Source organism: Myiozetetes cayanensis, unplaced genomic scaffold, assembly GCF_022539395.1.
Source record: "Myiozetetes cayanensis isolate MyiCay16 unplaced genomic scaffold, myiCay2020 scf30, whole genome shotgun sequence".
In the NCBI taxonomy this organism is placed as follows: Eukaryota; Metazoa; Chordata; class Aves; order Passeriformes; family Tyrannidae; genus Myiozetetes; species Myiozetetes cayanensis.
In genome coordinates, this window is record NW_026087522.1 from 6736149 (window position 1) to 6761372 (window position 25224).

At 48.1% G+C, this 25224-nt stretch overlaps 1 protein-coding gene across 5 annotated transcripts in view; it reads right to left on the minus strand.

Annotated features, from left to right (window-relative positions):
- Positions 1-23815, minus strand: part of GTF2IRD1 (GTF2I repeat domain containing 1) — a 52169-nt gene extending 28354 nt beyond the window's left edge. For all 5 annotated transcript variants that reach the window (XM_050325688.1, XM_050325687.1, XM_050325686.1 and 2 more), the window contains exons 1-11: positions 23797-23815; positions 19863-19991; positions 17691-17832; positions 14649-14795; positions 10829-11012; positions 8992-9302; positions 8457-8546; positions 7451-7534; positions 5855-6038; positions 4054-4079; positions 1285-1405 (exon numbers count right to left, since the gene is read on the minus strand). In XM_050325688.1, the coding sequence (XP_050181645.1) occupies positions 1285-1405; positions 4054-4079; positions 5855-6038; positions 7451-7534; positions 8457-8546; positions 8992-9302; positions 10829-11012; positions 14649-14795; positions 17691-17832; positions 19863-19985 (1412 nt within the window). In that variant the 5' untranslated portion in view covers positions 19986-19991; positions 23797-23815. The remainder of the gene's footprint in view (positions 1-1284; positions 1406-4053; positions 4080-5854; positions 6039-7450; positions 7535-8456; positions 8547-8991; positions 9303-10828; positions 11013-14648; positions 14796-17690; positions 17833-19862; positions 19992-23796) is intronic.
- Between the last annotated feature and the right edge of the window lie 1409 nt (positions 23816-25224).

Consider the following 25224-nt stretch of genomic DNA (forward strand, 5'->3'; position numbering starts at 1 on the left):
CAAACCCTCCTTTGAAGCTGAAGATACCCAGAAGGTTGGTGACAAATGCCAGTCCTGTGGACTTGGCAGGTCAGGAAGTCTCTGCCCTCCAAAGATGGAGATTTTAGTGCTGGGCACATCGTTGGGTTCACTTGTTGCCCTGCCCTAGTGATGCAGGTTCCCCTACCCAGAGCATGCACAGTTTAAGGGGCATGTAGCAGCCTCATCCAAGGGGACAAACCTGAAGCAGCACTGGGGAGAACCAGAGGAGACTCCAGCCTGTCACAGGTTCATGTCAACGAAGAGCCAAGAAATGAGAGAAACGCAAGAGATGCCATGAAGGAGACAAGTTACTCTGTATCCCCATCCTGACCTGCAGGCATTACCAACCCCATAGCACAGTCAGCAGCTCCAGCTGGTGGAGCTATCAGTGCTGGGCAGTGACGCTTTGTGATGGAAAGGCTGAGGAGCACTTCTCACCCCATCCATGACTGAGCCAGCTGTGTGAAGCAAGGCCAGAAGGCTCCTTGTCTTAGAACAGTTTATACTGCTATAAACTGCTGCCCTGCCTCTCTTCTTCAAAGTGATTTTAAAGACTAAATTATACCGTGTTTCCACTGAAGCAAGAATGAAGGAATCTGGGGCTATACAGAGAAAAACACCTCCTGATCTCCCAGTTTGGGCTGGAAAGCTGTATGCTAAGTGCTGTATGTTTCACAGGCACTACCAGCACAAACCTGTCTAGTTTGTGGCATGGATGCCACAGAAACAGGTACTCTTAAAAAAACTTCCTGCTCTGCTGAACTCTATAACCCAAGCTTTATTAAATCTACTCTTAGTCTCTCTGTGAGCTTTATAAGCAAGCAACGCTTAATTAGCTGTTATGGTGTGGGCTGAGGGTGAATCCTTAGGTCATGTTTTAACACCAGAGGGCTCCAACAGATAATCCCAGCCTGCCCAGACACGGCCCCAATTTCATCAGTTTTGTTCAAAATCAATGATTCCAAACTTTGGGCTTGCAAAAGGACAGGGCTGCTTGGCCTCCTCCTGTGCTGGCTAGCTGTACCATTACAGTGGGATTTTAAGAAGGCAGGAAAGCAACATCAATTCATCATCACTCACCTTCCCACCATGGACCCACATAGACCTGATGCTGCAGCTTACTAAATTACATCCATGGCAACCTCCTGCATGCATTGCACACTGCTGATGGATACAGTAGTAACCTGCTGAGCACACTAATACTCCCCAAGTAGCTCTGAGGGACGTCACTTGGCAGGGGACAGGGATGGAAGCCTCACTTACCTGCTGTTGGCCTGAGTGGTCCCTGCCAGGTCCAGCACAGCCCCGCGGTGTGGCTCAGGGGAAATCTCCCGGGGGGGGCTGGAGGGTTCCAGCTTGGTTGGATCTTTGGTAAATTTGCTTCCTGGTGCCAGGTGTGCATGGCAGGTTTTGGGAGGAAAAGCAAAAACAGAATCAGCAACTGGAGATATCAGTGATGCAGCTTGGTTCCCTCCTAGTCCCAGAGCTGAGGTCAGGGTGGGGAGAAGGTTTTCAAGTGTCACCTGCTCGCAAAGAGACAGATGCAGATTTAATTGGGTTTACATGTTAAAATAATAGCAAGACACTTGTTTAAACCTCTGCATTAACTGTGTGTGTGCTGGGAAGCCCTGCCAGGGTTGAGCATCTCCAGAAAGGGCTGGCTGCCAGGACAAGATTCCAAGTGGTAGGGACTAGTGTGAGAAAACTCAGGGCCATGGACCAGTACTGTAGGAACAAACCCCTAAGTGGGGACAGCCCTGTTCCAAGCAAGGGGATGTGCTGCACTGGATAGGAGCTTGTCAAAACCCAGAGTATCAGTGATTCAGGCAGCCCTGTCCTGCAGTTCCAAGACCCACAGGCAGTGATACCAAGAGGAATGAAAGCATCCTGTCATCATGAAAAACCTCCTCTCTCCCTTTCCTGTTCCTCAGCAGCCTGAACGGAGCTGAAATGAAGCCTTGGCAATGACCCTGGAGATGAAAAGAGTAATCTGAAGGCAGGGTAGAAAATGCAGTAAGGCAGGGAATGTGAGCAAAGAGCTGAAGGGTGAGGGCTAGGGGAAGGAGGGAATGAGATTACACTGTGAGGCTGCAGAAACAACAGAGGTGTCTTGTTAAACAGCTGCTGCCAAAGGCCCTTTGCTGGTCTCAAAGCACCATTGCAATATCCCCACCCTTCTAAAACATATTTCATCCATGGCAATATGAATCCTCTTTCCCTTTGGTTCCTGCCTACCAGGAAGGACAGGGCTCTGGCAATGGGACCAGCAGCAATATTGAGCCTTAAAGACACTATTTATCTACCGACAGTCCAAAAGGCTCCTTTTAATTTGTGCTTTCCATGGACCAAATCTTGTTCTTCCAGCAGTGGAGCCTGCCTGAAGCTGCTACTCAGGGGAGGAGCAAAAATAGGTTTCCAAGCAGCAGTGGGTATTTTAATTAAAGGGCAAGCAAAATTGTATGGGTAAGCTTTGAGATACTTTGCAGTTGGCAACTTAAAATACAGCTCCACTCAGAAAATAGTGTCTCTGCAGAAATGGCACCTCCTGACTCAGCAGATGCTTTTTTTTTTGCACAGGCTGATGTGCTGATGCAAACCACAAAAAGACAGGTTTAATGGGTTTTGCTTCTTGGAGCCCTGCAGGGACCAGTCAAGAGAGATAAACCTGCCGCCCACCCCAGTTCTGCTGGGTTTGCTTCCTCATTTCTTAATTTCCACTTGCAGCTTCCTGCGATGTAACCCCTGAGCTCACAGCACAGTGCTCTCCATCAGCAGCTCCTGAGCTGATGTGCAGATGTACATGATGCCTCCCCAGATACAGTGCAGCCATTCTGCAAGGAAAATCCAAGCATCCCAAGACACAGTTCAGTGCTCCATCCCTTGGGGATGGGTTAAAGTTTAAAGAAATCCTTGTCTTGAGAAAAAAAAGCCATTAATTGCTTTAGACAAAGAAACCCTCCATGCAGGTGGGGACCTCTCCAGGCTCTGCCAGAGGTCCCCTTTGCGTGGCTTCAGCATCATCATGCCCAGGAAGCAATGTTAAGGCTGGGGCTGTCGTGGGACCAGAGAGATAATTTGGCTGGCAGAGATATCTGAGAAGAAGGTGTCTGGAGAGCTGTGAGAATGTGTGTGGTTGGTAGCTCAGAGAAAAAAGCAAAACAATACAAGTCTTTAGTTGTGAGCCAAGCCCAGGTGATCCAGAAGCAGGGCTGGGCATGATAAATTTGATGCAGAGCCATATTACAGGTGTGTATGAGGGCATGTGATGGGAGCACTGCTGGAGCGAGGGTTGAGTTGGACAGCACACGTACCTGTTTCCTTCTATCTGCAAAGAAGTACTTATCGTGGAATCACAGAACAGTTTGTGTTGGAAGGGACCTTAAAGACCATCTTAAAGACATCTTCCACTAGACCCCTGTCCAACCTGGCCTTGGACACTTCTAGGGATAGGGTACCCTCAGCTTCTCTGGGCAACCTGTGCCAGGCCTCACCACCCTCACAGTAAAGACTTAATCTGGCCTCTCCAGCTCAGAGAAAACGGAGTGAAAACACAGAGCAAAGAAAGTCAAAGAACTCCCTCATCAGGGTTTTATCACTGAAAAAATGGACTTCTGTTATTTTTCTTTTAAAAACAGTCAGCAGCTGGATGATGCTAGCACAAAAAAAGATAATAATTTATCAGTGAGGAACACAGCAATGATTTTTCTTCTTCTTGAAAGCACAGAAATATGCTGTGTGCTGCCTGTACTGCAACTAAGCCTGGTACAGGGAGCCAACCCAGCCTCACAAATCAGGAATTGTCGCTTAAACCTTCAAAACTCAATTTTTAAGGGGAGCACAGAGCTTGCACCCATCCCAGGCAAAAGAAATCTCAGCATGTCTGGTGTAGGGCACAGACAAGGCTTCTCCTCACTGTGCATAACTGCATGTGTCCTGCACTTCTGTTGCTTACAGATGACATTATTTCAACTCTGCTTTCTGGATAATATTTCAATTTTGTGGGCAATAAATCAAAGGACATGGAGAACATACCTGTAAAAATTCTCTCATCAAACATCCTAGGAGGAAAGGAAAAAAACCCATTAGAAATACGTGCTTCTAATGACTGAATTGGAGGTTTTATTAATGAAAAGCATTAAACCAAGTCAAAATAGTGGTTTTATTCATTCTCTAAAAAAAGGGAATGAATTTTTCAGCTTAAAAAACCCCCACCTTTTAGCCTGTTGTGCAACCAAGCAGCCTTACAGCACATGCTTTTTAACTAAAGCACCTTTAAATCTGCTTATAAATCATTCCCTTAATTTAATTAACTTATTAAATGAGGCTGTGTAATGGTTTGGGTTTAGGCCTCTTCCTGGTAATCAGGAAGTACCCATATCCCAATATTCCATTATTCTTTACGTAAGCAGAAATATAAACAGAAGGGGGAGGAAGTTAGAAGTTAGATCCCTTCTGGTGAAGTGGGAAAAAGCAGCAACCTTTCCCTGCGGCTGGCTCCCTTGTGGGGAGGCCCATGGGCTTTTGAGAGGCTGTTGTTTTGTTCCCGACCTCAAGAGGAGAGATCTCTACTTTCTTAAGGAAAGTATTAAGATTTTGTTTGCTAGTTCCTTATTGGCTGGGCATATCTGTTTTGTCTGTTTTTGGGGGTGTTGGGGTTCTTTTTCTTATAACTGTATAAATGTATAATTTTGTAACTGTATATAAGTGTAAATATATATATTGTTTTGGTTTTGTTATTTTGGTTTTCTGGTAGGTTTTTTTCTTCCCTTGCCCTTCTCTGTGTTCTTAAAAGGGGGGAGGGGGGAAGCTATCACTGTGGTCTTGGGCACTTGGCTGGGGGCCAAGTCCAAACCCCAACAGGCTGCTATAGGCTGGCTTTACCAAAAGAGAGAGGAGAACCAAAGTAGCTGCTGGACCTTCACTTCCCAAGACAGACCATCGACCAGATGTCACTGATCTCCTGACTATCATATTTTGGTGCTACCCACAACTTTGCTTGTGGGATCGGATTTATGGCCACATCCCAGGGCCTGATCCAGACTGGTGCAGCCTCAGCAGGGTGAGAGAAAGTGGGTCCTCTACTAGCTGACATAGGGAATGCTAATTCCTCTTAGGATGCCTGAGTTCCGTTGATATTGATGATTTTAGCGCCCTTGGGGGCCTTAGCTGGGATTTTTCTGTGCTATAGTTTCATGCTTCTAGCAGGGAAACAATACAAGTGCTGCACAGGCAGGGACTAAATAAATAAATATATTATAAAGCAGATTTTCCTCATAGAGAAGCGAAGAGGGATTGCATGCCACAGACATAATGCACCTGGGAATGCATCTGCTCCTCCTACTCTAGTGCAAATGCAGACACCAATACACAGTGTCCATCCTCATCACCAGATATAGAGGCTGTGCACAAGTGAGCAACGAAAAACAAGGTGGAGGGAGTCCCTGGGCATCATGGATACAGATGTTCCTCCCTCCACCCAGGCACCATTTCCATCCACCAGATGCCATTGGAAAGGTTGTGCTGTGATTGGAGGGTGCTGTAACAACCTGAAATGCTTGGGGTGGCACCAGCAATGTCTGGTGCCATCATCACTTAAAACAGGATGGCAGGGCTTGGGAGGTGACCATGGTACAGCCAGACCTGCTACATCCTTACAAAAAGAGATGAAAACCAGAGGTTTGTGGGGGGAAAAGGGCTTTTAGCTCTTTTCCATGAAAAAGGGTGAAATGAGTTTTGAGTGTTAAAACAAACCCTGTGAGCAACAGAGGGAACATAGCTCAAGTCCCCAATACCCTCAAGCCATGCACTCCCCCTTGCCTTCCTTGCCACCCACCTTTTGATAACAAAATGGATATTGTGCCTCTCCTCCAATATCCGCTTGAGTTTGGGGACACCATAGGTGCAAGGTCTTTTGAAGGGTATTTTGTCCGGGATGCCAATGATCTCCACTGCCTCAGGGTCACAGGCAATCTTCCGGTATGGGACAGGGACCATGTGGTCTAACCCCAAGGCTTCAGCTGAAAGGTGAACACAGGGTTTTTATTTACACAAGCACTTTTTCTTTTACAGATGCTAAAATTAATGTGTAAAGGCTTGAACTCAAGCACAGCAAGTGTCTTCTGTCCTCTTCTTTGCTTTTCGCAGAAGGTAAGCCCTGGGAGCAGATCTCCCATCCCAAATGGGACAACAGGAGAGAAAGCAGCAGTAAACAGCTAATGGTGTCCTCAAAAACTCCCAAACATGCCCAGTGATGCTCAAGCCAGGGGTAGCCACATGCCATCCCCAAACTCCCTGTAACCCACTACAGCAGATTTGTGAGCTCTATGCCTCACGAGCTGCATAGCACATGGAATCATAACATTGTTAAGGCTGGAAAAACCCTCTATGATTGATTCCAACTGTTAACCTATCACTGCCCTGTTTCCCACCAAACCATGTCCCCAAGTGCCATATCTACACATTTTCTGAACATTTCAAGGAACGGTGACTCCACCACTGCCTTGGGCAGCCTCTTCCAGTGCCTAACCACCCTTTCAGTGAAGAAATTTTCCCCAATATCCAATCTAAACCTTCCCTGGAGCAACTTGAAGCGACTTTTGCTAATCGTGTCACTTGTTACCCAGGAGTAGAGGCCAATCCCTACCTGGCTACAACCTCCTTCAGGTAATTGTAGAGAGTGAGAAGGTCTCCCTTGAGCCTCCTTTTCTCCAGGCTGAGTCCCCCCAGCTCCCTCAGCTGTTCCTCATCAGACTTGTGCTCCAGACCCTTCCCCAGCTCTGTTACCCTTTGTACACACTCAAGCACCACGTATATAGATCATAAGTTAAAGGGCTCATCTCAAGCCCATAAATAACTCACAGGTGACACAACACACATCTACAGCCCATCTGTAACTCATGAATTACACAGACTGATGGGAATGGCACAGGTGAAGAGCCAGCCCACCAACCCATTCCCAAGTGATTTCCCAAGCTTCCACCTGCCCAAATGCCCAGTAGCTACCCCTGAAGCACTACCCATGGCAAAGGGAGCACCAATGACATCTGTAAGCCATGCAGATGGAAAAAAGAGCAGCTGCAATAACAACAACCTTCTTTTTACCTGCCATGTTAATGTAAAAGGCCACATGTCACCGCTTCCGGTGCCCCGGGCACTCTGATCTGGCATGCCACACTCCCAGCCGGAGATGCTTTACAGCCTAGTCATAAATTCCTCGACGGCAGAGGGGGTGTTTCCAAATGGAAATATTGACATAACCTTCAGAAGACACCCAAAGACTGGAAGCTGCTGAACTAAATCTGTTAGGAAGAGCAGGGAGCTCTAGCATATGGCTTCTGCTGCTGTGTTAGGGAACAAAAATGATTGCTATATAATGATATGCAATCCACAAGCGCTGCAGATGCATAATGGGATATTAACTCCTACTCACCATATCTGCTGTTAAACAGAATTTGCACGCACTCCCTAAGGGTGTTGATATCTTCAGTTTCTTTTATAAAACTGTCCCACTTATCTATCAAAACAAAATACAAGAAATAAAAACCTTCCATATGGTTCGTACACAGCAGATGCACTTTTCTCCCACAAAGTGCTGGGAAGCAGGAACAAGACTTTGCTGCTTTAAAAATTATTTCCCTCTTCCTGAGCAGATTTTGCCAGGCTGGGCTTTCCCAGCCCCAAGCACCCTCCAGAGCATGTGCAAAAAGCAGATTACTAAGAAATGACCCCAGAAATTTCTAAATTCTGAAGAAATTTCTAAACCCTGGAATGAAAGACCCTCTGGGACAGAGCCAACTCCACCTGGAATGAACCTTTGAAAGGAACAGCCATTTCACACTGGAGCTTTTCCATTTCCTCCTCTTTTCCAACTTTCCCACCCATATTTTTTTCTCCTCTTTAAGGCAGGCAGGTGAGGGTTTTGATGGAAACACATCAGCATTTTTAGGCTGCATTTTCCTTGGGTGGAGTGGAGGTAGGGAAATGGCAGACTCTTTTCCCAACTGCTGATCCCTGCGGGCACCGCTACAGAATCACACTGGGATTAGTGGGTTTTAGTTATTTTGAAATAACGCCAAGTTCTCAGCAGGTATGTGCTATTTGCAGCTGGGGCAAACAGCATCTCCCAAAGCCATGCCTTCCTGTGCAGGAATCAGAGATGGGAATTCCCACTCAGTCAGCAGTGCTCAACAACCACTGGCAGCATCTTGGAGATGGCAGGGACGGACCTGAGCAGAGATGAAGGTTTGGGCTGCAATGTGAGATGTTGCATCAAGGAAAGGGAAAAAAATCCCCTCCTGCATCATCTCCAGCACTGCTGCGTCCTTGCAGAGCACGCAGTCCCTGCAGGGCAGGGAGACTGCTGGGGAGAGACGAGGGGAAACCTTTCCCTAAGAGACAGCTGCTGGCTGCCTCCAATGCCGGAGCACAACACAGACCTGTTTTGTCGTGTACGATGGAGAAGAGGATGCGCTTGGATGAGTGCACATTCTGGATGAGGGGACCTCCGGAGACTGATGATTTCTGTCCTGGACAAGAGGGGAGACAAGGAGAAAGGGCTGATGAGAGCCTGACCAATGCTGCAGGCACCCCAACAAGACCCCAGGTGCTAACCCCGCCAGTGATGCTGACCTGACTCTTCTGTCTCTTCTCCATGCACCCTGACTTGTGACTCCCGGTGTGGTGCTGACCAGACTGACCCTACCCGTCCCCATTCCAGCTGTCCTTCTACCTGGTGGTGCAGCACCAGGCATTTTGGAGTAAAAACAGAGGTGTGTCCTGTTGGCACTTTGCAGCCACCCAGGGAAGGGCTGGGGCAGTGCAGCATGGCAGGGACTCCACTCATCTCCCTTTGGGCCAAGCTCTGCATGATATTCATCCAAGGACCACCAAAACACCCGGCCTGTCCCCTGCCAGTGCCAGGGGTGGGCTGTGTACAGGGCCCTCATCTTAGAGCAAACTCTAGGCTATTACCACAGCAGTCGCTGTACTCCTGTGAGGAAGGCACCTTCAGCTCTCCTGCGGGCCGGGCCAGCAGAGCCTCGCCTGCCGCGGTTGGCCCAGGCAGCCCCGAGGACACCTCCTGCTTGAGGTCAACGGCGACAGGAGTGGGCAGCGAGACGCTGTATAGGAAGTTGGTGACAGCAATGGTGGAGGGGGTGTCCTGGGTGGCAGGCTTGGCCATGGGGCCGTTGGCACCGGAGTCTCGGCTGCCCTTGGAGGCGAGGGAGGAACAAGTTAACTCAACGCTGGGGTTGGGCTCTCGGCTGGACTCATCTGCTGGCCTGAGGGGAAGGAAGGGAGAAGAGGAGGGAAAACAGGTTCCTTTGGGCCCAAGGCACTGCTAAGCCACAACAAGCAAGGATGTGGAAGGGGAAGGAGAGCCATGCCCAGAAGGGTGAAACATGCTGCGTCACTGGCTGCCAGGCTCCTTGTTGAGGAGGGCCGTGAAGACAATTAGAGGGCTGGAGCACCTCTCCTATTTGAAAAGGCTGAGAGAGTTGAGATTATTCAGCCTGGACAAGAGAAGGCTCTGGGGAGAACTTACTGCAGTCTTCCACTACCTAAAGGTTCTGGAGAGCTGGAGAGGGACTTTTGACAAGAGCAGGGAGTGAAAGGACAACAAGGAATGGTTTCAAACTGAAAAGAGTAGGTTTAGATCAGATAGTAGGAAGAAAATCTTCTTTGTGAGGGTGGTGAAGCACTGGTACAGGTTGCCCAGAGAAGCTGTGACTGCCCCATCCCTGGAAGTGTTCAAGGTCAGGTTGGACAGGGCTTGGAGCAACTTGGAAGGTGTCCCTGAGGGGGTTGGAACAAGATGGTCTTTAACGTCCCTTCCAACCCAAGCCATTCTATGGATCTATTCTAGTTCTATTCTATGATTTAGAAGTTACATCCATCACCCAACCTTCAGAGCACCTTCAGGCACCTGGACCGTTCTTGTCTTCTTTCAGTGGATCTAGTTGGTCTTATGGTGATCCAAAGCATTTCTTTTAGCTATGGTAAAGCTGTTCAGCTCCATGCCTGATGCATTTAAGAGGTAAAACCTTGTGTGACCACAACCACTTGGCTATATTGTCTGTGCCAGCCCCCAGCACCCATGGCACGTTCAAGGGGAACCTCAGTCAGCCCAGGGATGAGCTACAGACCAAGGAAATCCAAGTGCTCCATGTGAGACAGGCAGCTATGAGCTCACAGACAGCTCAAATTCTACGTGTCCTACTTTTAGCTGTCTCAGCCTGATTTTCCAGAAGTACCAAGCCTTCAGATGCGGTATTTGATAGTGCTCAGCATCTCTCTGAATGGATCTGAGGTGCTGCCATCCAGGCAAACACAAGGGAAATGCCCCCAAAACCACCAAACTCCTTCTGTAAACGTGGCTAAAAGGGGGAGTTTGTCCTGTTGCAGTCCCCCACTTCCCTCTTTATCTAGCATTAAAAACCATTTCAGCCTGGGAAGACACTTGCAGCACTTACCCCGGAAACCCCTCTGAACACAAGAAAAGCACTTAGCTTACTGCAGTGGAAATTTTGGCAGAGACATGTAAAACGATGCAGTTAATCTCCATGTTTATATGCACTTTAAAGAAACAAGCCTGAAGTGGTCTTGAGCCTCATGACATGAAAAAATCTCTGTGCAAGGCTGGGTTTGGCATAGCTGGATCCAGGTTTGTGGGTCTGGGGGAGAAGCTGGGAGATAGGAGGGACTCTCTTGTTTGTGCCACACAAAATCTTCACCATCTGTCAACATTGTAAGAGCCACTATCCCAAGGACTCGCTGCTCTCTCACCCCAGGGGATCCCCAAAGTTACCTTTTAAGCCTGAAGCGGATGCTGTGGCTGTGTTCTAGGATGGCCATCAGGGATTTCACATCGTACTCCATGGGTTTCTTAAAGCTGATCCCTTCAGGCAAGCCAGCGACTGCAAGTGAGCCCGGCTCTTTCAGGAACCTCTCGTACGGCAAAGGTACCACACTGCTCTTCCCCATGGCTTCACCTGGCAAGGGGGCAGAGTTACACACTGACAAACACCCCGCGCCCCCGAGCACAGCTGAACCAGGCTGAAGCAGTAAATGTAAGAGCAAGAAATACCAACAGAACCATTAGGAGAAGAAGACCCATTCTTACCTCTGCACTTAGCATGTAAGGCACTCCAAGCCCTTTTTAAAAGTACTAATTAATAAAAAGCTCATAAAAGCCAAAAAGCCGATGTCTCATCATTCAGGTTGTGCAGTAAAATCCTCAGCTGGGGTCACTTGGCACAAGCTGACTCCTGGGAACTCCCAGCAATGTGCCAGTGAGGTACGTGGCCACCAGCAAGCTGGAAGGGAGCTGAAAGCTAACAAAGAAGGCTGAAGGCCTCATGATGATTTTTATCTCATGTTTACTGAGATATTCTGGGAACCTTATTTTCAGTCAATTTTCTTATTTTACCTCCAGGAAGAGTGAGAAGTAGTTTGATTGCTGTTGCTGTCAAGCAGCTTTAATGCACTTTAACAGACAAAAAAAACCCCAAAACAATAATCTCCCTTCATCTCACCATTCACAGACAGCTTGGATATTGATATGTTTGACTGTACAATCACCTCCAGCAGCCCAGAACTCTCACCTGCTCCCCTCGACAACGGCCACAGCGTCACCCCATGTCCCCATCACGTGGGCCTGGCTACATTTTACCTCAGACACCAAAATCTTCCCAAGGAGTTGGATGCGCAGTGTTTTCCCTTGCCTGGCAGCAAGAGATGACCAGCAAGCCTTGCCACTATACAGGGATTTTCTAAATGAGCTAAAGAGCCCATGTGCCTAAACTACAGCTGTTTACAGTGCTCTCCAGGCAGGACACTGTCAGAAAAGCAGCCCCCTTTGAACAGTTCCAAGAAATGGCCAAAACCCTCGAGCTGCTCTCTGTGGAAAAATTATTTTGGAAATCAACCCAAGCCACTGCAAGCAATAAACCTGGTGGTGAAAGCATAAAGCAGAAGAAACAGCCATGAAGGAATGAGACTGGTCTGGCAATTCAGTATCCAGATGCAGAACATCTGGCAGCATGGCAAAGTGTCTGCACCTTTATCTCCAGGCTGAGGGACAGGCACAGAAGAGTATAGAACACCTGAGTTATTGTAGGATTTTATACTGTGGATTTTCTTGAAAATATTTTCTTTTCTCTTTCCTCTTAGAAAAACCCAACCCCCACACCTAAAGATCTTACAGAAACCCTGTAAATCTTGTGACACTATCAGCAAGTCCTTATTAAAAGTGGCTTCTTTAACATGTTCTTTGAAGGAACGCATGATAACTAACAATGTACAACTTGCACAAGCCATCAAGGTTACTTATATGTGGGATGGATAATGTTTTAATTTAATTTAATTAATAATGAAGTTTCAAAATGAGCCTTTGAACGACACTGTGAGTTCACTTTCTTCAAGCTGATACTTTCTCTGTTCCAATGTGCTGGCTCTAGCAGTTCTCCACCTCCTTCCATCACCTCTCTTTGTGATGAGGAAAAACTCCTGATGCCTACAGTGGCTCCTTATCAACCCAATGTCCAAGAACTCCCCAAACATATCTTAATGGGGAACACGTTACTGTCAAAGTGACCTTCACAAGCCTAGCACTACCACACAGAGGCTTATGGTTTAGTTAAAGAGAGGCAATAATCATCATTAATGCCTGTTTAATAGAAGCCAATGGTAATAAGTCATCCTGTTGGTGCAGAGATTACCTGGCTCTGGAGGGAACCTTTTTTAAAGAGAATTTTCTAAGACTTTTTTGTTTCCAATCCCTGTTGATGGGAGGCAACTAAAAGGATAAAAAACCCCTGTAAGAATGGTAACTGTTAATTTCTTACAGTCCTCTCAGTGTTGGAAAGAGAATCAGCCTTGGACATGTATTAGTTCTCCACTCGATCAAGAGAGGCTCTTTCCAGTGAGAATGCTGGGAGTGCTGGGTAGGTTTCATCACAGGGCAGCTCAAGGATGGAAACAGCTAATCCTACTGAAGCAGCAGCAAAGGCAGCATTACACCCAGTGCCAGAGCCAAAACCGCTGGCTCAGGGATGCCTGACGCCCTCCAGCTATGGCAATGCTGGCCAACTTCAATTGGAGACCAGCTCGTTCCCATGCACCTCCACAGACCTCAACAAGGTAAAGAGCATTGCTAATCATCCTGATGGATGGGCTACCTGCCTGGTTTGTACACCCCAGGCAAATGCATCCTGATCAAGGTTTTTTAATGCAATTATACATTAATGGTATGTCAGATTTTAATAATTCTCATATTCCCAAGGGGACAGCAAATTTTGGAACTCTCCCAGCAGCAGACCTACAGCTTAGAGAGGGGATCCACTAGCACAAAAATGTCCTCTGCATCCTATTCCCTTGTCTCTTCTGCATCATCCCTTCCCTCACACTTGGGCCCAGCCTTTGGAAGGCAGCAAGGGGATCTGATTGCTTCCTTAATAAGCAGGAATATTGCCTCCATGTCCTTTGAATGGTTTCAGAAAACTTCAGTGACTGTCTGTCCTAGGGTGGGGGAAGGGATACCATCTCCCTTTTCAGTCTGTGAAGCCTGTGGCAGGTGCAACAGTCAGCAACGGTAACTCCTTCATGTGAGCCCAAGGTGGTTGGTAGTAGCTCCCATTAGCCCCCTTCTGTCATATGGAAATGCCCAAACCCCACACACAAACCTGGGCAACCCCTCAGCAACACCTTGGGATCAGGGAGACCTGTGCAGCCCTGGCAGGGCTCTACCAGGCTCTGAATTCCAGATGGTGATGGGGGGCTGCACCCAGGAAAGCCAAACACCCAGTTCTGCAGCTGATCCAGCCACATGGCCTGAACTCCCCTGAAACATCTCATGGGAGAATATTGATTTTTGTCACCCTGTTTTCCCAACCCAATCTTGCTTTTCCTTTCTCAACCCCAGCGATGCTGTCAGAGGACTGGTAGCATGGCTGCTGCCTTCAGCCCCTCCATGGGAGCTCCAGTGGATCCTCTGAGTGAGAAGAAGGCACTGCTGCTACTCAAGCCACCACAGATTGGGCCTGGAGGGAACTCTGCAACCCACTGTTCCATATCAACAGTCATATGGTCATCTACATTTTAATTGCAGAAGGTTTGGGGCTGGGGATGGAAGAGCACCAGCTTGTCTCTTGAAGCTCGGGCTGCAGGGCTGCCTGCTAGAAAATCATCTTTGTTCCTTCTAAATAGGCTTGCCAGGGAAAGGGGGGAAGTGAGTCTGTGGAGTCCCAACATAGCACTATGAAAAAGGTGCAATGGATGCGGTGTCAGGGATAGAGGTGTGCTTGGAAATCCCATCCCAGGGCATGGCAGAGGCTTCCCCTGGTCAGAGGCGATAAAGGATGCTCCCCCCAGCATGGGGATTTTTTGGCCCAGTTTGGGGGACTGGAAAGTGAAGCAGTGGCCAAATCCCATCTCAGTGCAACGCTAGCCCTATGCAGGAGCACATCCCACCACACCACCCCTGCCAGGCACCTGCAGGCACCAGCAGGCACTTCCCCTTGCTGGGGAGCTGGGCTGGCACTGAAAGCCACACCTGGCAGTGGCACTGGGCAGCTCAAAGAGCCCTGGGGGCAATCCATATTCCCAAAGGGAAGCATGAAGATTCTTACTATAAAGCACATCAAACACTTCCTCTACCATCTTCCTGAGGAGGTACACGTCTGATCCCTGGTCCGGGGAGATCCTGAGCACCCTTCGCCCACACTCCTTTGCCTTCTTCTGTGCCTCTGCGTCCTGCTCCTTCCTCTGCTGGATTCCTGCAGGGGGAGAGGAGAAAATGGGAGTCGCTGCAGTGAGAAGAGGTTCATGGGTGATAACTCTCGCTAGGCAGGTGGGTCCCTTGGGTCTCCCACTCACCCCAGACCTTTGACTCAGATGAGATCATGTTCCTCCCAGCAGCCCCCGACGTGCAGGAGAAAGTGCTGGCATGGGCAGTGTGCCAGCAGTGGGGTCAGTCATCCTGTGCCTGGCCCCCCTCCTTTCCCTAGCTTTTCCCTTCAGTCGCACTGAAACTGTTGGGATTAATTGGCCAGCACACTTCTTTTCTCTGGTTTCAATCTGCTTAGCCTTCAATCTCGCAGGAAAAGAAAATCCGCCTTTCTTGGAGGTTTTTTTACCCTTCAGCATCATGTAGCTCAGTAATACCTGCCATTTCCTGATAATTTCCCCCACTAAACCTCAAATAAAGCATATCTTCGGCAGTGACTTCCTCGCATCTCTAAATGCACAGAAAATTAAACACTGCAAGTGCATTATTGCTGTTCTATCCACAGTAATTCACAAGGGATTTTCGGTGGAGAAGGACTAATTCCTTCATCATCCTCGACAGCCTCCTGCCGATGATTGGCCCTGCATGCCACCTGGGTGCTCAGGAAGGAGCTCATGAATCCTTCCTGTGGAAAAGGCCTGTGGCTACGACAGCGGGGAAAAGGGATGGGCCAAGAGCCACATGGGGTACCCAAAGAACTAGACATAAGAAAGTGGACAGCCACTATGCCACCCCGGCAAGTTCTGGATGCCATCCATGGCACAGCAAAACAGGCCCTGGAAAACTTTTTTGGGGTGTTTTACCACGGTGATGAAATGCATATACATCTGCACCCTCCAACTACTGCTTCTCCCACCAGCTGGGCATTAATGTTATTCTGCTGACATTAATCCTAATCACTGTCAAGTCCCCCCTGTGCACCAGGAAAGGCTGAGGCAGAGGTTCAGATGAAGGAAGGTGTTCAAGTGAGGTCTGTGCACCCAAGAGAGACAAGAGGCTTCTTACCTCTCCCAATGATATCTGCTTTAGATTAATTCAGATCTTTCTAAGAGAGCAGCAAGACCATAAATCAGAGGCACTTACAGGGATGCTTTCCACTGTGTGCCAATTGTAAGAGCTTTATGGAGCTGAGTTGAGCCTGGACCATTTATAATTCAAGACAGAGTTATCATGTTTCACCCTGTCTCCAGCATCAGCCACTTCACCCAAACACCATCATTAAGATTTTGTGCTTTCAACAGACATTACTATTTCTTTTTGACAAAGGTATAAATGAAACCAAAGAGATGGGAATCAGGATCTAATGCCAGGTGCCTTGTCCCAGCACAGCAGTAAATCACTGACCAGGATATATCACAGAATCAGAGAACAGTTTGGGTTGGAAGGGACCCTAAGGGCCATCTTGTTCCAAACCCCTGTGTTGGAAGGGACACCTTCCACTAGATCAAGCCCCATCCAAACTGGCCTTCCATGGATGGGGACACCACAGCTTTTCAGAGCAACCTGTGTCAGTGTCACACAACCCTCACAAGAAAGAATTTCTTCCTAACACCTAATCCAAATCTCTCCTCTTTTAGTTTAAAACCATTGCCCCTTGTTCTATCACTGCCTGCCTATGAAAAAAGTCACTCGCCCTCTTTTTCGTAAGTCCCTTTTAGGTACTGGTTCCCCAGACTCTTTTCTTCTCCAGGCTGAACAACCCCAGTTCTCTTAGCCTGAAGGAACTCCTTCCCATTGGCCACGCCACTGCCATTCACAGCTTGTGCATGGTGGGGAAGGGAGGCAGAGTTGCCCATGAACGTGGGAAACATCCTGCAAATGCCTCCTGCAGAATGCAATGGAGGATAACTAATGGCATCTCTCCTGGTACAAGTGGGATGTCCAGGGCAGCAGGACGAGGGGCAGATCAGAGCCGTGGCTGGCAGCTGCTCCTGTAGAGCCATGCCAAGAACAAGCCAAGCAGACAGTGACTAGGACAGCTTCACAGCACTGGTGCTGTCACCAGAGCAAACCCTTCCCACACAATCTCTCCAGTGGATTAAGCACCTATATGGTTTCTGTCAACACCATGTGTGTGCACACAGCCGGGTTGTTTCTCTCCACTGACATCCCACCGTGGGCAGCGTATAGGAACGTATCTGAGTCTGGGGTCCCCAGCACCACCAAAACCAGATTCTGTCCCAGCTCCTGCATGGAGCAGCAGCTGGCATGCCAGCGATGATGCCATCCAAGAAATGCAGGTCCCCATTCACAGCACGGCAATCACCTTCCCCTCTGCTCCCAGGCTGTTTTTAGGGAGCTGGCAGAGGCACAGAGCTGGGACCTGCAAGACATATGTATCCCTCAGATACTTGGTGAATCTTATCTAAGACTAGGGGGACACAGCTCCTGCTCAAGGCATCCCGTCACCCTGTTCATCCCCTCAAAAATATAAGCAATTCCACAATCAACACTTTCAGCTTCCAAATCCATCCTGGTTTTTCCAAAACCAGGAAAAAAGCCCAGGACCTTGGCCTCTTGGCTCCTGGGGGATCACCTGGACAAACTATTTCTGCAAAGTCCTCAAAAAACACTCCAGCAATGCTGCAGCATTGCTGGATGCTAACAGCACCAGGGGAACAGGACAACCATCCAGCTCTGTGCCACTTCAGGGACACTTTTTAGGAGAAGAACCAAGGCATATAGTGCCCTCCCTGGAAGGGGAGAGGCTCCAACTACAGTTCCCACCTGCCATCACTTCAATCACCACTCAGCCCCATGGACTGACAGACAACACTGAGCTCCCCCCAAACCACAACCACTCCATGCGTGGTGGGAGTCCCAGCTTGCATAACTGGAGCACCCACTTCGGCATGGGAGAAGATCCCCGGAGGGGGATACTCACTGCAAAACTTCTGGAAGTCGGCCTGCAGCTCCTTGCGGGTGCTGAGGAAGACCCGTCCCTTTTCAGTACCCACCATGAAGGCACTCTCCTCATGGACGGCGATGCAGGCCACCTCTGCGTTCAGCTTGGAGAGCGCTGAGCACTGTGGGAGGCACCAGGTTAGTGCAGCACAGGACAGGAGAGCATCCCTGCTTCCCAACCCTTGCCATTTCCCAGTGGGATTTTTTAGTTCCCATCAAAAAATTCCCCCATCAAAAGCAATGCTCTGATTCAGGTCAGAATTTTATGGGTTTATGACATACCCTAAAAATTTTGGTGACTTAACCGCTCCCAAAGATATCCAGCTGAGCTAGGCTTTGCTGGAAAACAAGAACTATTTTTCCACCATTTTACTTAATTTTTTCCTATTCTAAAAGTAAATATTTTATAGCATTTCTTTAAAAGAAAACATTTCTATAAAAAAAAAAGAAACAAAAAACCCACTCCACAAGCAACAACAATTTTCCACCAGCTCTAATGGAATAAGGAACATGAGAATCTTATTTCAGCTGCAGAACACTAGTATGGTCAAAGTCTGGATTAGTCGAACGATTCTTCGTGTATAGTTATGCAAAACAATAAAGAGATGGAAAAGACTTCCTCTATTAATCCATTTTATGTAATGTGCACTTCCAGCTCTACATAATACATACGTATATGTCTTTTTATTAGTATTTTTTATATTATAATAGTTACTCAGTGTTGGCAACCTCAGCCATATTCCCATAGCTACAGCACTGATGCTAGGAAGACGCTATTCCCAGGTCATGTTTTAAAAGGGTGAAAAAGGGGGGAGTTTCCCAGCAGCAGCCGTGGTTAGATGTGGTTAGCCATGGAGGTGTTGGAGGATCCTGGAAGCTTGGGTGGGAGCTGGAAAGCATGGACTAAACCCCCTTGAGCTACCTTCAACTCACGGAATGCACGTACAGTGAGCTTCGCTTGTGTGGGTCTAAACCAACCTCTATATCACGTCATTTTACCTCCTGATCACCTTCTTCAAGGACGCACTGAATCAAATCCCCCAAAACAGATACTTTTAAGAAACCTCCTTTCAAAAAACAGTACCAAACACAAGTATTTTGCCCAAAAACCCCATCATTCAAAAAATAAACACAACTAAGGTATGTGAGATCTGGAGTCAGACCAAATCCAAACGCCAAGTCCACTTGGTGATGTGCATGTGGCCCTGCGGTTTATTTACCAGGCATGCAGGCAGCTAGGCTTTAGTGGGCACAGAGCCTAGCACTGGTGAAGCACTGGGATAAAGGCTGAATTTCAGGAGTAGCCTGGCTCCCTAGCCCTAGTGTAAGTACTTAATGAAGACTGCAGAACAATGTATATTCATTAAGAAGCCAAACTACAATAACACAGTATGTTGTACGGGATGGCATGTATATAAATCATCAAAGCTGCTTGAGGTGTGTCAGCTCCAGGGAACCTACTCCTTAGTGGGGCAGTGATGTAAAAGAGAAGGAAACTGGTATTAATGAAAAAAAACTCTACCTGCAGAGAGAAGAAAACGCATCCTAGATAAATGCATTACATATGACTTGACTTTAAAACAGGAGGACTATTTAGCATATCTCATTGCATTACACATTTGTTACTACACATCTGCTTTCCCTTCTTGATCACATTCACAGTTAAAAATAAGATTAGCTCTGGTCCATGAGACTTAATACAGACAGTTATCTTGTTTATGTAAGCACAGCTGACTTAGGCGAGATTTCCACAGGGAATTCTGCGTCAAAAGATATGAAAGTTATTTTCTTTGTTCTGGAAGATAAAAAGCCATTGTTCTGATGTTGTGTAAAAGCTCACGGTAACATTGGTAAAACAGCAAAAAAAACCAACAACCACCCTACATTCAGTTGATACCAGCATAAATATTAATGGAAAAACAATACACATCTGAGATTAACTTGGGCTGACTTTATGATCCTTATGGCTGTCAGGGCAGGAGATGGATTTTATTTTCCAGCTCCAGAAGCTCCCTGTGCTTTTCAGTAGGAGAGGGGAACAAAATGAGCTCACCAGCTCTCCTGTGCCAGCCCTGCACCCAGCCAGCCTTGCTAAATGGAGGCCAAAAGAGGGAGGGGGGGAATACGGACAGGGATGCCAGTGGCCTCTTACCATGGAGTCTAAGGCAGAGACTAAGCTGGTGATGATTTCTTCTTTCTGGGGAAAAACCATATTCCATTGGTCAGCTCTGGAGGTGGCGAGAGTCGCGTCTAAAGGCTTCCCTGCCAGGGCCATATTTACCTGAAAATAGAAAAAAAAAAGAGCTATGCATGACTGTAACTAACGGAGAGCTGGCGCTGAGCACCACCCATTACCATGGTGTGCCATGGGAACAAAGCTGGCATGGATACACAGGGGAAACTGAGGTATGGACAGGGGCTGGGCAGCCTGAACCCCACAATCCCCATGTGTCCTCTGCTAAGGCAGATAATTGAGGACGCTGTTGAGCTGTAATCAAACTCTGGAGCCAATGCTACGTGTTCCAGGAGCAGCCAGGTCATCTCCACCCTTGGGGTTCACCCTCAGGGAGATGTCACCACAGTGCAGGGCGAGCTGGACCAGCTGTATGGTCCACCACACACCCCCCGGATGTGCAGACTGAGGCCGTGCAATCCAGAGGACACAGTGCTGAAGCAGACATGGAGCACTCCTGTGTCCTAACAGCAGCTCGAGCTAGGGGTGATGGCTGTGTCCCCATGAAGAGACCGTGCCAGCCATCCTTGTGCCTCCCTCCCTACATCCTGGGCAAGAGGAGAACCTGGCACCCAAAAGTGTTCCTGAAACAGGCCAAAACCACAGAGCGCTCTGCTTTTGCCCCAAGGGAGAGATGCAGCTCATGGCAATGAGTTCCCTCATCAAATCATCCCACCCTGCAGTTCTGGGTGTCAGTGGCAACAAGACCAAGTGATGCACAGGGACTGCACGTCTGAGAAGAGGCTCAGCCCCAGAAACTCCATGGAAAAACAGGGAAGAAAGGGGATAAATGCTGGGACCCAGACACATATGCAGCAACAGCACCAGGTTTCTGTGCGCCGGTGCACACTGTACCGGCTCTCGCTGCGATCCACAGCAATGCCAGTGCTGCAGGGGAAACCAAGGCTAGGTCTCACCTTACATAAATCACCCCATTCCAACACTGGGACACCCACATCCAAGAAAGCAACATGCCCAGCAACCAACACATCCCACCCAGCTATTGCCTCTCCATCCAGAGGGCAGCATTATTGCACTGTCCAGCTTTAATCCTGCGAATAAAGGATGACAAATTAGCTCAGAAGCCACTAAATCATAAGTGTTTTATCCACTGTGCTCACAAGTAGATAAAAGAGGCTGGAGAACCCCTAACAAGGCTGGATGGGCAGGAGCCAGGGAGTATTAATGAAGTTGCCCATGCATAATTCAATTTGCCACTCAGTCAATAATCACGGCTGCCTGGCCCTGCTGGAAACAGGGGTTAAAGGCAACAGAAATACCCCCAGTTCACTTTCCTGCCCCAGTTTGCACCTATGTCCAAGTAGAAAGAATTTGAACACAAAGCAGGGCTGTGCAACTGGGGAAATGGTGGATTTTGGCCCAAAATAACAAGTCTCCTCGTGCTGGCATCTCTGTAGGTGTCTGAGCACACACACCACAGAATGTTTTAGGTTGGAAGGGACTTAAAGATCCTTTTGTTCCAACTGCTTCCTATAGGCAGCAACACCTTCCACTATCCCAGGTTGCTTCAGGCCCTGTCCAACCTAGCCTTGAACATTTCCAGGGATGGGGTAGCCACAGTTTCTCTGCACAAACTGTTATGAGGGTCTGCAATAAGCTAATGCGAGGGCAGACAAATCCCAATAAACAATAATGACTAAATTTCAGGAATTGCTCAGGAACGAGCCCTCCAGGTCGTTCCCCTATGTTGCCAGCCAATGAAAGCAGCCAAGCAGCACTGGGGCTCCGCTGGCATCTGCGAATGGCAGAGCCAAAGCTCCATCCAAGCTGACAGCCACACAGGAAAATCCTCTTCCATCCATGTGACACTTCCTAACAAAGCTGACAGACAACTCTTCTCCCACAGAATGATCCTGGGGGAAAAAAATCTGTCCTAACTAGGCACCAGCTTGGAAAATAAAGCAGGAAACCAAACACATGGTCCTGCAGCTGGGCACAGACCACAGGTGGCAACAGGGCTCTGCCAGGCACCTCCAGCTTAACCATCATGAGAGGCTGCAGCAACACCAGGCACTCCACCTTGCTCCAGTCCTGCAGTCTGTCCATGGACAGATAGGGAACCATTTCATCTGCAAGCTCCCAAGCAGCTTCCTGAGCACTGCCCTGAAGGAGCAGGGAACTTGAGATTCTGTGGATGCTGTGTTAAGAGGTGCCTTGTTGCAATTGGCAGGAAACAGCGTAGTGTTGGTTGTGCCAATGCCTGGTGCCAAGCTGAGCTGGGGGACCAGCTGTTGCCTTGGTCCAGGAGCATCACTCCCTTCTTAAACCCCCCAAGCACTCGTTTGGAAAACAGCCTTACTTTGATGCCCGTACATGTTTCTGAGGGCCCTAATTATTATTAAATATGACTGCTATGACATGGATGTTCTGCTGCCTTCTGGCAGCACTTTGGGGAGCCAATCCCTGCCCCAGTGGGGTTGGTTGTGGCCCCTTGGAGAGCTCCAGCTGCACCAACCTGCTCGGCCACAGCCTCCCACAGGAAGCAGCACTTCCAGGGAAGAGATGCTCCTCCCTCTGCTGCAAAAAGCAAAGTCACAAGATGGATCTGGCTCCAGAGGGGGAACTGATGGGAAAGACAGGGATAGCATCAATGGGAAGTGGGGCAGGGTCCCTGCATCCCCTCCCTCTCCTGCAGGAGACCAGGACAAAAATAATCCCTTTCACCTGGCTGATTGTTTAATAAGGAGAAGGGAAAATTATTCTACAAGGAAAAAAACCATAATAAAAATATGACCCAAGTAACACAGTAGAACTTTAAAGGATTGGGGGATGGGGGGGGGGGAATGACAATATTCCTGTAAAGCTTTTAATCATTTGTGGTCACAAAGAGCAGTGACAGTGGATTTAGAAAACGGGAGAATAAAAAGGAGGGAAAAAACTTCACAGCAAGTGCTAGGCTTATTTAAATCAAATTAAGGGCTTGACGTTATTTGCCTAATCAAAGGGAAAGTAATCTTTAGGAAAACTAGGGTAAACCATTCTTACAGCAGTTCAGGCTGGCAACACGGAGAAAGGTGGGTAGGACAGGTGCAGACAGGTCCTGCCCTGCTTCCCAAGGATCCACACATCTGTCCTATTGAAATCCCTCCCTGGGACACCACCAAGGGGCTGATATTCCTCTCTGCAAGGGGTTCAGTTCTGGCCCCAGCCCAATGCCACCTCTGTACACTGAGTCCCATTCCCAGGGGCATGGGGACCATCACACCACTGTCACAAGGCCAAAGCAAACATTTGCAGATTGCTTTTACATTTTTCAGGGTTTTTTTTTTAATTTATTAAATTTTACTAATTATTTCTCCTCCCCAAAGGAATCCTTGGGTGGACAGGATGCTGTGCAAGAGCCAGCACAGGATGTCATCTCCTGCCTGGGTCCTATGACACCTCCCTTGATAATCCTGGGAAAGATTAGAAATTTGGCCTCGGGGGAGTTTCACTCATGAATCACCTGAGCTGCAGCAAAGGAAAAACCAGGCAACATGGGCAGGCTTATAAACCCCTGTGGGAAGGGCTGGGGGTTCCCCCAACCCTGCACTCACAGCAGGCCTGTCCCCTCACCAGTCTCCCAACTGCTGCTGGAGGGCAGCATCTCCCCAAAATAAACATCCTCCAGCCTTACGCCCCACTCACCATTTCCAAACACTACGGAGCAAACAAAACAGTAAAAAAACCCTACCAGTGAGCCTATGACAACCTTGCCAGGGAAATTTCCAGGCAGAGAACTGTTATTATACCCCTCAAATTATAAATAGGTCCCCTTAGGAGAAGCAGAGGGGGTTTATGTGATCCAGCAACTTGCACACTATACCTGGGCCCTTGCAAAGACTGAACTTACAGGGTGCTCCTGGTGTTGACTTCCGTATTGAGAGAGTTTTCATCCCTCTTCTTCCTCCTCGTCTTTTCAAGTCTCACAGTGATTTCCAGCCCCATGCCACAACCAGAAGCAGCAGCATCTTATTTAACCCGAGATGGTGTTTCCACACTGCCATGGTCCTTGAAGCGGAACCTCCACTGCCATCCTCCCCACAGCCCTCACCTTCCTGTGAGTGAAAGCCTTATTTAGTGTAAACCTCCAAAATCTCATTCCTCAAAGGAAATTGGGTGCTTGTCCAGGACTCACAAAACTGGACTGAACTTCTTGCTGGCTCTCCCCACGCCTTTCACTCCTCTGGGCCACATCTACCAGCAAGAAAAAGGTAAAGCAATGATACCTTTTTTGGATATTACCTAGGACCAAACCCAGTGCAGAGTGGGAGATGGGAACAGCCAAATGCTCAGGAGGGACTGAGGACATCCCACACCTGTTTCTTGTTCCACTGACTTCTACCAATACTGGGGTTTTTTTACTATCAATACTGAATCAAAGAATCATGGAATGGTTTGGTTTGGAAGGAACCTTAAAGCCCATCTCATTCCAACCCCCTGCCATGGGCAGAGACACCTTCTGATACCAGGTTGTCCAGCCTTACCTAGAACACTTCCAGGGATAACACATATTGTGTTTAAATTAATTGATTTGTTTTTTTCCTGCAGGTTTACTGTATCTTAAAAATATTACTTTGTCCATTCCCACCATGTGAAGCATCTCCTGTACTGAGGACCTGGAAAGGACACCAGACCTCAAAGCCATGTCAGAGCAAAGCATCCTCAGGCTGGTGCCCCAACCCAGTTGGTGGCTGCCACAGCTGCATCTTCCATCTCAGCCCTTAAACTACTGACTGTACCCAAGGGTGACAAACTGGAGAGCGCTGGCTCAGACCCAGCACCCAGCAAGGGAGAAGTGAAAAGCTGAGAGGCAGCACAGAGGATCCCAAAGAGACACTGCCACTGCTGCCTGCTTGCCCTACGGAGATTGCAGCATCACCATGGAAATCCCCCTGCGCCTGCCAACCCAGAATGTTTAAAAAACCTCCAGTGGTATGGACTGGCTCCCAGTTCAAGAAGCTGAACAGGAATTAAAATTAATGAGAGCTTTGACCATTCAGCACACTGGGGGTTAAAAAAAGAAGAAAAAAAGAAGGGGGAAAATATGATCATCACACTGGTCCTGTCCACATCTCCATACAAGAATGGCTGGAAATTATCTGCTAATGCATTTTTCCAGGAAAATTCTGCCTGTTGCTTCAGTGGTGCTAGTGAGATGGCAGAAAGCCCAAGTGAGGCAGCCCCAGTTCCAACAAAATAATGAAAAAAAAAAATATATATCAATCTCTATGGAATATATATTTTAGATAGATAGATAGATAGATAGATAAATAGATAG